Source organism: Parasteatoda tepidariorum, chromosome 7 (genome assembly GCF_043381705.1).
Source record: "Parasteatoda tepidariorum isolate YZ-2023 chromosome 7, CAS_Ptep_4.0, whole genome shotgun sequence".
Classification (NCBI taxonomy): Eukaryota; Metazoa; Arthropoda; class Arachnida; order Araneae; family Theridiidae; genus Parasteatoda; species Parasteatoda tepidariorum.
In genome coordinates, this window is record NC_092210.1 from 38026832 (window position 1) to 38043782 (window position 16951).

General features: G+C 29.8%; 1 protein-coding gene across 1 annotated transcript in view; it reads left to right on the plus strand.

The window, feature by feature from the left end:
• LOC107455646 (uncharacterized) overlaps positions 1 to 6537 on the plus strand; it is a 94818-nt gene extending 88281 nt beyond the window's left edge. Inside the window, exon 2 of the mRNA XM_016073284.3 lies at positions 5723 to 6537. Within this exon, the coding sequence (XP_015928770.1) occupies positions 5723 to 6295 (573 nt within the window). The 3' untranslated portion in view covers positions 6296 to 6537. The remainder of the gene's footprint in view (positions 1 to 5722) is intronic.
• Positions 6538 to 16951: the final 10414 nt, after the last annotated feature.

Genomic DNA, 16951 nt, shown 5'->3' on the forward strand with positions numbered 1-16951 from the left:
ACTACAAAATTAATGATCTTCAATGAAAAATTTCCTTTTAAAGTACAAATTTAGTTTACAAATTCCAATAATTTTATTCTTCCAAATCCTCAAATGTATGAAATATATTTAAAAATATGTGTTGCACAAAACATATTAAAAACCTTTCTTTACATTTTGGTTTTCTAACATTAACAGCTACAAAATTAAAAATCTTCAATGAAAGATTTTATTCTAAAATACAAATTTAGTTTTCGAACTCCAAAAGTTTTATTCTTCCAAATCCGCATTTTTTACTTATTTTTTTCATTAAAGCTTTCTGATTAAAATCCTCTCATAGGAAAAAGAGAATTAAACCCGGAAGAGTTTAGTTGTACAATGCTAGTTTTTCAAGAAAAACAATTACTTGCCTCATCTGCTGTTTCCAAATCTCTCCGATCTCTTTTACCGAAGTTAGAAATAGTGTTAAGCTGTGATAAAACTCTCAGATTAACGACGTGCGTGAGTTTGAGGAGGGGATGAGCAAATGCTTTGACTTTTTGTTAGTTTAGTTTATACTTTGTTTTGAAGAAGTATATTAATTGGTCATTGTGTGGTAGTTGAATTAGGTTAATTGAGCCGAATCAGATGAGATTATTTATCTTAATTGAAAATCAAATTATTGGGCAACTAATTCCTTTTTTATACAATAGTGTATTAAGCAGATTTCATTTATTTGCATTACCCTAATAATATATTATATGCTGAAATATTGCACAATATGATGCATTAAAAAGGTTTCTTTCCGCTTTAATTATAATAAATAGCTTTAATATAATTGGATCAGAAAAATTATAGTTTATAGAAGATGTTTTGGATTGTTTTTATGCGTATTAAGTAGTTCATATTTAAGTTATGTAAGTAATTTAATACCTTACAAAAATTTAAGAAATACATTTATTTCACTATCAATCACTTAATGATGTTGGATTTTGAAAAATACTCTTAAGTCTACTTAAATTTGCAAAAGAGTTTTGCTTATTTTCAGCAATGTAAGTCTTTTTTGATTCGACATAAGTAAACGTAAGTTACAATGCTTCGGTAATATGAATAACTTCTAATCAGAAAAAAATTAAGATGCGCAATATACTTTAGGTATTTATTGATATTCTTGCTGACCGGCCTGTGTAGGGAGCAGGGAACTGTCCTTGCATCAGAAAGGTCCTGGGTTCGAATTCCGGACAAGGCATGGATGTTTCTTTCTCTCCCTGTTCTATGTCCTTTCTCCTTTGTGTGTGAATGTTACCCGTCCTATAAACGGGTTGTGGTTGTGTGAATGGCATGGCAGAAGTCGAATTCCTGGCCATAGATGGCGCCACTGAAAAACAGGANTCTGCAACTATGTTCAAGTAGCTAACAGACGTCAGGGATTGTTCTTATGGGTCCAAATGTGCACCATGAAAACATTGTTCCTGGGCGAGAAACCATAAAACCCTGGGCGAGCCCATTGTTATAGATGGAGGGTGGTCATAATGTAATGGCTCTTCGGTGTACTTTAGGTATTTATTGATATTCTTCTGGTTTTGATAGTATTTTGAAGAGTTATCAAGAACCAATTTTCAATATTAAGGCAAAACTCTACTCAAAGTTTACAATTCTGAAGAAAAAAAAATGTACAATTTTTTCTTACGCAAAGAAATTTATTCAAAACCATATGAAAGTGGGATTTTTTTTTCACAGTAGGCCAAAAGCTTTTAACAAATAAATGTTGTAAGTTTATGTAAATTAATTTTGTAAGTTCATATTAAACATTTACTGATATTTTATTAGTAAAATTCCAACTTGAATTTCAAAAATTCTTTAACTTTGATATTCACAGTTGAATATATTATCATTCAATAAATCCCAATGTTTTTCAAGAAATTGGATTCCAGTTGATTATAAATTTACAATTTCGTTTAAAATGTAAAGAAGATAAATAAGGGAAAGCTTAATATACTTATTATTTAGCAAATACAATAAAATATGTATAGTATATATATTTCTGTACTTAAGCACTATAATAAAAATTAATTTCTAACATAAAAACTGGGCAAATAGGAAACATGCATATTGCATCTATACATTCAGTACTTAATACAATAAAATTTCTTTTTACTTAAAATTGGACAAGTAGGAAACATGCACAGTGTATCAATATTTTCTTACAATACTAAAAATACTTCATATAAAACCTGGACAAATATGAAACACGTGTAGTAATTTAGTAATTAAATAAAAATATAAATTTATAAAGTAAATGAATTTAAAAAAGAAAATAAATTTATAAATTTATTTAAAATGATAAAAATGTTTAAATATAAAACTGGAATATTTATACAATATCTAATATAAAATTTGGACAAATAGAAAAGATGTTTAGTATTTCAATTTTTAATTACAATAAAGATAACTTATATGAAAAGTGGACAAATATGAAACATGTATAGTAATTTAGTAATTAACTGTGATAAAAAAAAATTTATTACAAGAAAAATTTCTTACACTTTTGTTTGTGTTTTGCTATCACTTGAAATATTTTTAATTTATATTTCTAGCATATAATTATTCTATCAAATTTCATTTGAAAACACTTTTTTGCTAAAAGAGAGACGATTTAAATATTACTCGAATTAAGAAACAATAAATAAAAATCATAAGAAAACTGGACCACAAACAGATTAGATTATGAGTAGATAGATACGTCTTGTTTTATTTTGAGTCACTAAATCCCCAAAACACCCAATGACTCAGAAAAATTGGCCTCAGTTTGAAAAAAAAAAAGAGAAAAAAAGTCAGTGACCATGACCTTGTGAAACGGATGTCCTACCCCACAGTCATAAGTCAAAATAGAACAAAAAAATCTCGAACAAGGAAAGGAAGAAGTTACACCTCTATTTTTTTCTTTCTATATCTAGAAAAAAAAGTTGCCAGAACAAAGTAGTGGCCAGCTCTTAGCAGGTGTGAAGTATAGAATAAAACTTATGGTCCTACGCACCCGGAAGTTTTAAGTCCGTTTCATGCTTTGCGCCTCAGTAAATTTGTTATTAGCGAAGTAAAAACATTGTTTAGAAAAACGTTAAAGTTTTTTTTTTTTTTTTTTTTTTTTATTTTNTTTTTTTTTTTTTTTTTTTGAAAAAAATACTATTTTAATTTTGTTTATTAACAGTAAAAAAAAACAATACTTATTATGACAGTGTTTTTGTTATTGCATTAACAAACGACAGTGAAAAATAATATTTATAATGATCATGTCAGTCTTATTGGAGTTCCATCATTTTTAATTGAGTTGCATATTAATTAGTAGCTAATGTACAATTTCTCCAAAAATATAATTGGAAATAAAGTAAAAAACAGAAAATATTGTTAGACTAATTAATGAATAAATAAGTGATTTTTTGACAATATAAATATTATATTTATAAGGTCAAATATTGTCAATTGATTTCTGACATTATAAATATTATGTCAGATGTGATATTGTCAATTGATTTCTGACATTATAAATATTATAAAACATAAATATAAATAATGCTTCAACTTAATAAACTTAAAAATGATTAAAAAAAAACTTTATAATAATATTTTAATGAATGGTATTATTTGCTTTAAGCATAACTAGATTCATAATATTTGAACATGAAAATTGATTATTTTGAAACATATAAAATAGAAAACTAGTTTGTTTGACAACAAATGAATTTCATGAAATTACTGCTGTCATAAAAATTATTTTGTTCAACAACAATCATGACAAAATCCAAATATTTTGTGCTTAAAAACTAATCCAATCAGCGTAATGGTGTGAAATTAACATTTTACATGCTTAGCTGTTTTCATAGTAATTTATTACCTTCGATTCTACTGTTTGGGGGTGCTGTATTTGTTTTATTTTGTTAAAATTTATAAAAACGGGTGACTTAAATAGAAAATTTAAAATTTTTAGTCAGGATGTATTTTAATACCTTATACTCAAACATTCTTAGAAAATTGATTTTTATGTTATCGAACTACGTATTTTATTAATATTTAATTTTTCATTAAAACACTTATAATATATTTTATAATTCTACTCCAAGAAAATTTTTTTTTGATGAAAGCTACCAAAATATGGTAAAATTTACCTTATTTCTAATTCTAAGAGAATACCGAACAGCTCAGTTAATTTTACCAAAGTGCTAGGGTTATGATTTTGGTAAAACTAACGATAAAATTTAAGGTTTTACAATGTGTGATAAAATTTGGTACGTGTGGTAAAATTTGGTAATTATATCTTGATACCTTTGACGTAAATTAATCTACTTTTCAGATTTGTATTTGTTACTAAATGTGTGGTAATACTAATTGTAATTTTGAAAACCTAAAATTCCAATAAACCGTTGTTTAAGTAACGAAAATATGACCAAATGAATGATTTTAATACTACATATTTCAGTTTTATTAACCAAAGTTAGGTTTTCTTTTAGACAAAAATATACAGTTAGGTTTTTTGGAAATTTCTTCTTCGTGTAGGCTATGGCCTAAACATTTTCTTGTAATAACTGTGAAAGTTTAATCTTATATGACTTTTTTGTTACCAAGTTAGTGGTCGTTATCCAATTTTCGTTTACTGTTTTTGGTGAGTTATTAAACTGTGATTTCGATTTGAACTGTTACACAGTTTATGTTTACGCTTGGTTGGAAAAGTTAATAATAGTATGTGAACGATAGTTGACAGAAAACTCGTGTCACTATAAAATGAATTAATAACTGTTTATTTCGTACTTGGTATTTTAAGTTTACCTTACTCGAATTTAACCTGTTACGGAACAATGCATTTTCTTAATTCTGTTCTATTTTCCAATCGTTAAATCAAGCACGACCCCCTTGATGTTGTGTTTTATTGCATTTATGGCAATTTTCTAGTTTTAGAGCACGGTTCTGTCGTTTTATTACTTTATAAAACAGAGAAACACATATGGTTTTTGTTTACTGGCTATTAGTTCTTGATTATTAGGTATTGTTTTCACGTAAATTGTTTATAAATTTCTATAATTTCACGTAATTTATTTTTTCTTAAATTATACCCTTAAGGACTTTGTATTAGGACAAGTTTATTTAGTGAGTTTTCGTTTGATTTCTTTAATTAAAATATCATCTCCTCATATATTTAGCCATATTAAAGATAATTGTCTCGAGTGGAGTCGTGGTGGCTCAGGTGATAGAGCGTTCGCCTCTTAATGAGATGACCCGGGTTCGAATCCCAGTAATGGCCGGTTGATACGAATTCCGCACCCGGCTTGCATCGACCACAGTGCTGACATTAAATATCATAAGCGCTAGACGGATCATAGATTAGAGTCCCCTTGCCATCAGGCTTACTAAGAGAAGTTTTCGTGGTTTTCTTCCCCATGTAACGCATATGTGGGCTAGTTCTTTGTTAAAAATAAGTCCCCCACGTATGCAAAATTTTCCCAATACTCGATCCAGGAGTTACCTTATCCTCTGCATTGGGTTCACAAAGCAACGGAGTAGGACATTGATAGTCGTATACAGAAAATTTGGTCGGCTGTTCGACAACGATTATAAAAAAAATATTAAATGGCTCGAATCAGTAGAAGTTTTTATGTCAAAAACTATGAGGTGCAAAATGTTTTGTAAAATTTTTTTTGTTTACTCTACTTATAAATTTGTTTTCTTATTATATTTTTGAATGATAATCTTATTTTCCCCCTTTTATTTCCAGAGTTCATTGATTGCTCAAGATAACGATCTCTTTCGTCAGTTGTTGTCGCTCCATGACTCAATAGCAGAATTGAGAGAACGTCAACGACATAGTGCCCTATGCATGGATGACGAAGATGAAGACGAGGAAGAGGACATTGAAATCAGTCGATGCGTTGGAAATCGGAGCACTGAAAGCAACTCTCCAAGTCTCGAGTCGCTCTCTGATCCCGGAGAGCTTCCAGAAACGTCTCCAGAATCCACACTTTCCTCCCGCTCTAGTCTATCCGGTACCAGTTCCGATTCCTGCAAGCAACATATTTACAAAAGTTGCGGTAATCATCACCGTAATCGGTATCGGAAAGATGACAAGCATAGATATAGGGCGAATAACAAAAATCCCAACGATTCTAGGCCACTTGTATTTATAGACAAATCTGAGATTTGCTTCAGGTGTCGGAAAATGGCGCCTCCATATCGAAGATCTAGTTCGATCACAAGTTTATATTACTTGCACGAGGACATGGAATCTTACGATTCGGGTATACATCTGCAAGGTTCGCACTCTGATTCAGATCATGAAATATTCGTGTGAAAACTCTGTGCTTACTATATGTGTGCTTGTTGTGAATGTCTGATAGTCAGTGCAATTTTTTTTCTAAATTTGCAATTAAAGACAATCCTAGAGCCTGTCATGCTGTTTAGATTAGTTATGTAAATAGTTATTGTCATGTGAGTCTTGTTTGTGCATTGCGCATATCTTCAAACAAATCAACATTATTTGTATGAGTGCTTGTATTTGGATCATGATGTACGCAATAAAGAATTTTTATAAGACTTGTATTCATTCTCTATTTAAATTAATGTGTGTAAATCTGCCTTCATTCCTTACTTTCAGTCAATGCACAAGATACATAAACTTGCCTTTATACATTATTTTCAATTGATACATGAGCCTGCCTTCATTCATCTATTACAATTAATAAAAATATACATAAACCTACATCCACTCTTTACGTTCAACTAATGCACAAGATAGTTACATAAATTTAACTTCATTCATTATTTTCAATTGATACATAAGATACATGTACCTGCCTTCCTTCCTCTATACCAGTTAATAAAGATATACATAAACTTGCCTTCCTTCCTTATTTTTAATCAATAAATAAAATGTAGAATTCTATGTCCATTCTTCATATTTTCAGTTAGTGTAAAATACAGAAAACCCTCCATTAGTTTTATATTTTTAATTAAAACATAAACCAAAAACTTAAAAAATAAGCTTATAATAGCAAATAAGGATGCAGCAATGGAAAAAGTGCTGGTACTCCTGTTCAAGTTTAAGTAGGAAAAAACCCAGTGCAAAACTCAATTATTTAAAATTAAACATCTGAAAACTGAAAAAAAAGCAAGGTGTTTTTATAATTGTTGAATTATTAAAATATGTTAAGCTACGTTAAATAAAGTTTGCTTTCATTAATTTTTTCATATTTAATCGTTCTGTACTTTCTCATTGCCTTTACTATGCCTTTAAAAATTATCTAATTACCTTTACCTATTTCAAATTTAAAACATCAAAACGATTTAACTTAATATATTTCAATATAAAGCTGAAATTAAAATTTTGCTTAGAAATTTAAAGATAATTTTTTTGCAAATTATTATGAGGGAAAATATTAATAGTAAATTAAGATGATAAAAAGTAGATTGAGAGCCTTGGTAGAAAGGCCACGCAATTTTGACCTTTGTTAGACGAAGTGGACAATGCCTAAGCTGCAAATTTCTCTAAGCTTCTACACTTCAACTAAAAGAGGTTTTTCAGTCACGATAAATTTAACGTGCATATTCCTGCGTATGCACACTGATTGTTTTGCCGGCAGCCAGAATCTAACTCACTACCCCCAGCCATGTGAGCGACGCTGCACTGTTAGAATTTCCATTCTAAAATTATGGTAAAATAACGGATTGAATCCTAGTAACCGTAAATTTTACGTTGAAGAACATTTTTTTACTTTTAATGTTTTGAAACCGTTAAATCTACTATGGTTAAAAAAACAAAAATACTAAATCCTGCGGTTTTTTAACCATTTCCAACTAGCATAGTTACAAAACCGTGAAAAAGAAATTTAACTGGATATTAAATAGAGTTTAGAAGAGGAGGCGAATCGTACTCTAATAGTTCTGGGTCACAAATTGTAGAGTGCTGGACACTGAAAACTCTCCGTGATTTGAAAGTTACGAAGGTAATAATGCGGCTCAAACCCTGTGGCTCGAACCCCCGTTCTGTCGGTCATAAGATTGACATATTAGCCCTCACAGCTAAAATATGTATCCATCTGCAAAGGAGAAAGTGACTTCATTATGTGAACCTAACTGGTACGATAAAGTTCTGGTTGTTTAACCATATAAGGTGAAGGCAGTCATTAAGTAATTTTTCTAGCAATTAGCTGTTTGAATACCATCTAATTTATGGTTATTTGAGTGTTTTACTTTAATATGGTGAAATAATTAAATAAATTGTTATTCAACCATTTTTTCGTGAAATTAATATACACGATATAGTGTGATCCGCCAACAAACCAGGCAATCAGTATTTCACGATAGTTTGGCTCATGCTTACAAAGTTTTTCTCTTTGCTTAATGCTTACATTATCTGGACATAATATGATTCTAATTAGTTATGCAACGTATGTAATGAAAATTACTGTAATCGAATAAAAAATATAAGATAAAATTCCTTAATTCCTTTTAATATTTTTTTAAAATTTTTTAAAGATAGAGAGGAATATATATTTTTCTTTTCGGCAGAAAAATAATAATTTGACAATGCTTTCACCAAAACACATTCTTTTCTCCGAATTTACTACCACATTTGGTGAGGAGGTAAATGTTTAGCCAGGGCCGTGAATATGGATGTGGTTGAAAATAATTGTCTAGACTTTTAAATGGAAAAATTACAATAAATTTAAATGAAAATTTTTTCCCTTGGTTAAAATTGTGTTAAAATCACTGAATTATCCCCCAGTTTCGCATTTTTTATGAAGCTAAGCACTAAAGTATTGTAGCAAATTTTTAAATATTAAAAATCAAATAATTTCCTTCTTATTCACATTTGTGAACGGAAACTAGCAAAATACAAACTAAGTTTAAGTTACAAGTCATAATAAAATTCTGTTACTAATTCCCACTGTTATAAAAATCACACGTTTTTCGTAAAAATGTTTTTTTTTTCAGACATCAACCAGACCTGTAAAGAACAACCTTATACCGGAATTAAAAAAAAATAATTATAAATTATTTACATGATTCACCTGAACAAGCAAAAAATTCAATACATACATATTTTCTAATTACACCAATTATTACATATTATTTTACAGTTCCATTTTCCTCCTTGTTTAATAATTGTTTAATGAATGTTTAATGAATCCTCCTTGTTTAATGAATTTTCCTCCTTGTTTAATTTTTCTGAATAATTATTTATATAATTATAAATTTAATTTTTCATTAAATCGTTATTGTTGATGATATAAAAATAAACAAGGATGTAAAATTTAAGCAAATTGCTTGAAAATTACAATCTATATTCCCTCTGATAATTATATAGTTTAATTTAATCTCTCTGAACTGAGGTATTTTTTCCGAATCTTATACCGGAACGATGTTTTTTCAGACATATAAAATTACCTACAAAAGTTCTACAAAATCACTGATAAATTATGCATCACAACAGGAAGGAAAATTTAAAAAAAAAACTGTCTAGTACAGAAAGCTTGCCAATAGTCAAATTCACATTTTTTAAAGAAAATTTAGGTAGCGGAAGATTTTCCGAACTGCACTAGAAAATGAAAAATATTTGTGATCATAAATATGTTTTCATGCGTGAAATATGAACAAGAAATGCCAGTATTTCATCTTATCTTAAAAGCTTCTATGTTCAGATTAAAAAAACGTGACTATAGATGATTCATAATGAAAACTCTTTTGGTGATGTATTTATAAAATACATGTTTAGTATTCTACGTGCATAATTTTCATTGCGCAGATAATGTGAGAAGGAATTTAGCTGGAATTCGAATACTAAAATTAAGTTTCATAATAACGGAAGCGGTAATTTAGTCGGGTTTTGGTTACATAAAAGCAGTTATATAAATATTCAGATACCGCTTATCTATTCTTTTTACGGCAAAAATATTAAAATAAATCGAAAACAAGACAATTTAGACTTACTTAAATAGCGTTCAAATACGCTCTATTAGATAAAAATAAATACACGTGAAAATGAATAAAATTTTCAAAAAAATGAATTAAAAAAATATTATTAAAAATTATGCTTTTTCGTAGTAAAATTTTTCCAACCTACACAATCGTTACTTTTTTTTATGATGTGTTGATTTATTTATTTTAATTTTGATATTTGCATGTAAATTGTATAATACTTTTTTAAAAGCTCTGAATTCCTAAAAGTTTGTGCTTAAAAAAATCCATTTTTGAATTTATTTATAATATCAGCTTATTATTTAATGATTTGAAAAAACTAGTTTAATTCAATTTTTATACATACAACTAGGGACGGGAGGTCCAATCCCTGCTCACGATCGCTTGACACTAGTTTAATTCAATTTTTACACATACAACAGGGCGCGGGAGATCCAATCCCTGCTCACGATAGCTTGACACTAGTTTAATTCAATTTTTATACATACAACTAGGGACAGGAGGTCCAATCCCTGCTCACGATCGCTTGACACTAGTTTAATTCAATTTTTATACATGAAACTAGGGGCGGGAGGTCCAATCTCTGCTCACGATCGCTTGACACTAGTTAAATTCTATTTTTATACATACAACTAGGGGCGGGAGGTCCAATCCCTGCTCACGATCGCTTGACACTAGTTTAATTCAATTTTTATACATACAACTAGGGACGGGAGGTCCAATCCCTGATCACGATCGCTTGACACTAGTTTAATTCAATTTTTATACATACAACTAGGCGCGGGAGGTCCAATCTATGCTCACGATCACTTGACGCTAGTTTAATTCAATTTTTATACATACAACTAGGGACGGGAGGTCCAATCCCTGCTCACGATCGCTTGACACTAGTTTAATTCAATTTTTATACATACAACTCGACAATACGATCGCTTGACACTAGTTTAATTCAATTTTTATACATACAACTAGGGGCGGGAGGTCCAATCCCTGCTCACGATAGCTTGACGCTAGTTTAATTCAAATTTTATACATACAACTAGGGGCGGGAGGGCCAATCCCTGCTCACGATCGCTTGACACTAGTTTAATTAAATTTTTATACATACAACTAGGGGCGGGAGGGCCAATCCCTGCTCACGATCACTTGACGCTAGTTTAATTCAATTTTTATACATACAACTAGGGGCGGGAGGTCCAATCCCTGCTCACGATCGCTTGACACTAGTTNCTATAGATGATTCATAATGAAAACTCTTTTGGTGATGTATTTATAAAATACATGTTTAGTATTCTACGTGCATAATTTTCATTGCGCAGATAATGTGAGAAGGAATTTAGCTGGAATTCGAATACTAAAATTAAGTTTCATAATAACGGAAGCGGTAATTTAGTCGGGTTTTGGTTACATAAAAGCAGTTATATAAATATTCAGATACCGCTTATCTATTCTTTTTACGGCAAAAATATTAAAATAAATCGAAAACAAGACAATTTAGACTTACTTAAATAGCATTTAAATATGCTCTATTAGATAAAAATATATACACGCGTAAATGAATAGAATTTTCAAAATAAAAAAAAAGAATTAAAAAAATATTATTAAAAATTATGCTTTTTTGTTGTAATATTTTTCCAACCTACACAATCGTTACTTTTTTAATGATGTGTTAATTTATTTATTTTAAAATTTTGAAGTTTGCATGTAAATTGTATAATACTTTTTTAAAAGCTCTGAATTCCTAAAAGTTTGCGCTTAAAAATATCTATTTTTAAATTTATTTATAATATCAGCTTATTATTTAATGATTTAAAAACACTAGTTTAGTTCAATTTTTATGCATACAACTAGGGGCGTGAGATCCAATCCCTGCTCACTATCGTTTGACAATCTTCAAAATAGCTAACGGAATTCCTCCGAGATCACTCTTTTCTGCCTCGTTTAATATATATATATACACGTATAACCTTATTATGTACCATTATATCTATTATTGTTACATTCGAATATGCTCGTCAACGTTCACCAATTCACGGAGATGTGGAACAGTTCTTTTCTTGGCAACAGAGCTGCATAAAATGCAATTCTGGATTCATCTCTATATATCGTAGCAACTGTCGAACAAATCACGAACTTTTAAATTTATTAAATTTAGTGATATCTAAGTTCGGTTTTTTTTTAATTATTTCACCACTCTGAATCATCGCCACAACACTATATAGTGGTAAGGGATTTCACTGTATAGTTTTAGGGAGTAGTAGAAATATGACTATTTTATGCAAGATTATCACTTAATATAGCCTTTAACATTTTAACCTTCCAGAATAACGTCTTCCAAGTTCTAGTGAATTTCATAACACATTGATAATTGTGAACAAAAAATTATTCATCTGCTCCAAAAGGCTGCATTAAATGATTTATTAGTATTTGAATAATTATTATCAGATTTATTGCCTAATTAACATATTCTCCAAATAACTTTAAACATTTAATTAAAACTTACTATACCAGCAAATTTCGATAAAGAATTTTAAATTTTTATCAACATTTAAATTCTATAACAAAATAATTATGCTATATATATATGATAAACATATTAATGAAATATATTATGATCATAAAACAGGAAGAAACAGAGGGCATTCTGTTCCTTAATTCTTTATTTAACAGTAGAGATAAAAATTATCAAGTCACAGGTCTAAGGGACCAGCAACTATTAAAATATAGCTAGGCCAAACTGATCTGTTCGCATGTTTTTATTAGATTTACGAAAAATATGAGTATATAAAAAGGCTAATAAAGTGAATTTAAACCCAAAATTTGCAATACGTAGAATATGTAACGTCACAATGATAATGAAATATGCTAAAGCATAGTCCAGAGCAGGAAATTGATTATAAGGAAACAAAAAAAAAAAAAAACATACATTTACATCGATCCTAGTAGGCTGATACCTATTTTATGGTGGTCCGAGTCAAATTGTGATGGTTGCAACGAACTACTGTAAATGTCGAACCGTGCAGTTTACATATTTGGTGTGCATATATATAATAATTATTATGAGCAAATAATATTAGTTCAGTGCATTAAATGAAAAAATACAACTTTTGCATCCAGTTTTAAAATCGAGGTAGATTCAGTATAACATGTTACAAGCAATTATTGTAATTATTTTAATTAAAAAAAAAGAATGATAACAGTCACAGCAAACAATATTTTTTTTTTATTTATTAGATATCCAAGGATAAAAATTGCATGATTATAACCCTCATTGCGGGAGAACATGTCATCAGTCCATTTTGTCAGGATAAGTTTTCCGTTTTTGTATGCGAGTGTAACTAAGCGAATCATTTTTAGTTTTCTGCAGCTTTTGGAAGAAGAAAAAACAAGTTTTACATACTCGCCTAGTTCAAAAAAAATTTCTTATAAAACATATACAAACGCTTTACATCTTTGAAAAGCTTGCTTAAGACGCCAATCTTAGACCTATTGCAGCTCTCTTTTGTAGTAATGCTTCATACAAAATCGTTAACTTTTTACCATCCTGGCTTGATGTGTACAGTGCGCAAAAAAGTGAACGAGACTCCCTGAATAACTTTTGCTCTAATGATCGGATTTTTGCGTACGAGGTCTCAATCTTAATAGTTTCAGGGGTGACCTCAAATTTGCTAATTAGCTAGGTAATTTAATTCACGAAATCAGACACAAAAATGTATCTCTCGATAGACAGTTTGCTTTTTCGATGGATCTGAATCTTTCTGATCTTCAAAATATAGAGGGTAGCCACAATTTGGGAAATATGGTTCAAATAGTTTAGTCAGGTGAGTAGTCGAAAGTTTGGAACCTTAATTTTACTTTTTGCATATTTTGCTGTATCTGAAGAACTATTAGAGTGAATGGAAAATTTTTCGCAAGAAATTGCATTTAGAAAATTCATATACCCTAAGACAGGGATGGGCAAACTACGGCCCGCGGGCCAACTGTGGCCCGCCGGAAGATTTTATCCGGCCCGCGGATATAATTTTAATTTGCCGATCAGTGGCAATATACATAAACAATATACATCCATTTTCTTGTCAACTATTTAAAATTATTTCTGTTTTTCCTTTTTTAACAAAGTACTGATGACCTTTTTACTTTCTCTATTTTTGTTCTACAAAACATAAATTGATGGAAATAGTTAGCACAGACAGCTTCAATTGGTAAAATGTTGAAAGCAGAAGTTCTTCATAGAATAGTCTTAGATTGGCTCTAACTAGCGTTTGTCTTTCTCGAGGAATCTAATATAGGTAAATTGTACTTCACATTTGGCAGACTACGCATTTTAAGATCCAACGAGCGGACAATCTAACAATCATCTGAAGCAGTTGTTTCTAAATATGCCAAAGTTTTACAAATCATTACCAAAAGCTAGTTTCCAAAATTTAATATTTCATGCCCAGAAAATCAGCTCTATGTTTGCTTAATCTTATATATGTGAACAAGAGTTTTCAACTTTGAACCTTAGAAAGAATCATTTCAGAAGTGGACTAACAGAAAAGCATTTAGCCTTGTTCCGTAAAATAGGCACATCTCGCTTCGAACCTTAATATAAGGAACTTTTAAAAACGAAATCGCAATTTCATTCATCTCACTAAATATTTAAATTAAAACTTGTATATCGCTTTTTTTTTTAAATTTTGAAAGTTTTATTTGTCCCACCAAACATTTTTTTTCTCGATTTTTGGCCCTCGACCAAAAAAGTTTGCCCATCCCTGCCCTAAGATAATCCCAAGCAAATAATACTTATTAATAATTCTTTGTTATTTTATTAATTAATGGCAAAAATGTTTTTGCATTCTAAGGTATACTAATTTTTTTCATTATTTTAAATAATGTAATTTTTTATGGAAAAATAAAAAATTTGAACGAAATCGGTCATATAGTTCCCGAGAAATCAAATTTTAAAAAAATTCAGATATTTAAATTTCCAGGACCATAATTTTTTATGTTAATATTTCTTCACTACTTATTATTCAATTGATTTATAGAAAAAATAATGTTATTTATCATTGCTCACAATTTAGCATTTCTATTTTGCTACTTCTAACTCTTTATGATGAGACGTCTCTTTGCGCACCGTTGAGAGCTTATTGGGGGGAGACAAAGGCAGAGAAATGTTCAACTTTTCCCTCTGATATATTTGACTTGTTGATGTAAATATTATAAACACTTTATGCCTTATAGTAAACACTTTTTGCCTTTTTAAGTAATAGTAAATTTTTCTCTTTATCTTAGACCATGTTGTTGTAATTACACATTTGTAAATAGCTTGCAAATATCATAAACTATTTTACTCGAGCAACAACATGTACCCAAGGTGTTTCATATGTTTTCATTCAACTGCGCATAACTTTGCCTTTATTGATGTATTGTTAATTATTTAGTTTTCTTTGGTATGTTGATTTATTATTGGAATCATATGTAAATAATTTTTGTATCGTAGATCAATATTCCGATTATGCGAACACGTGTACTTGGCTTCCCATATTCAAAGTGCATTTTCATGTTTCATTAATTTATTACTGCAATTATTCACTTGTATCATGTAAATAATATTTGTTTATTGATCGATATCTCGCTTTTGCAACCTCATGTACTTGATTTTCACTATCCGATGTGTATTTCCATGTGAATATCATTTATTTCATCAATTATTCTTAGCAGTTTAAATTTTTGGTTATGTGTCCTTACCTTGAAACTCTACTTATGATATTTATTTAGTCATTGCATTTATAGATAATTTTACTTCACTGTATGCATACTTCTCCCTTCATTGGCATTTTTCATAATGTTTTTCCTCACTATGTCAAAGTTTCTTTTTTTCTTCTTTTTTCTTGTTGAAGACTTTTGGTCCTTAGACAATTTTAATGACTTCACCTCAATGCTAAGCCAACACCAGGATAAATGTGGCGCAGACCGCTTCGCGTTCTCTGGCACGCAGCTCAAACTCAATCCTAGACCTAGTTCTATCTGATTAAGAAGAATGGGAAGATTTGAGAGTATGTCACAAAATCTCTTACGAAAAACATACTGATGAATAGAAAAAACATATCTGCAAGATTAACGGATTAGAGAAATATAAAGCGATCCTGAGAGAGCAATTTCTTTGCACTGCCTCGATTTTCGGACTACAATAATAATTGTTTTGAAAAACTATAATAAAAAGGAGTTTTAATGCTACTCTACACTTTTTTTCTACCTTTTCATCGCTTTTTATTTCCGAGGTAATTTATCCAAAAATGATAAAAATTATCTATCATAAATCTTGCATACCTATTACAAAAATTAAATTGACGATATGTCAAATTTAAAAAAAAATTCTCGTGTTAACATCTACAGCTAGGGTCCAGGTACCGCATATGGTGCGCTGAAGATTTAACAGTTCATAGCATTGGGAATAGGCGTGGTTTATGATGAATAGTAACGCCTTCTTACTACTCAAACCTTTTCTTTTAAGTAGGTAACGCCTACTTTATGCACAGAAACTTAAACAGAGCATTAAACCCAAAGCATTAATAGCAAGAAGCTAAGTTGTATCTTTTTAAATACTACTTAAAAAGCTGACACTTCACCTGGAATACAATTAACAATACCCTAAATCAAAAAAATTACGTTTATGAAAGTTGCAGACACTTATGTGGGTTTGTGTGCTTACTACAAATTACGGATTGCAGGCTGGTACAGTTGTATAATGACGACTGAATATATGGTTTTCAATTATGATGCCGAAGTGTGTTTGCGCAGGTGCTAGTTCCCTTGATTTGCGATTGCTTGATTTCTTTTTATATTTCAAATAGTATTACAATTTATGTTTTAATATTCCATTCTTAATTTAATAAGTTCGATATTGCCTATAATAATTTAAACACACGTCTTGAATGCTTCATAATAATTTCATGTAGTTTTAGGAGTTGATTAAATTTTAAAAGATAATTAACTCACAAGCAATGTAATGCCACAATAGCACAATAGGCGTTATATATATATA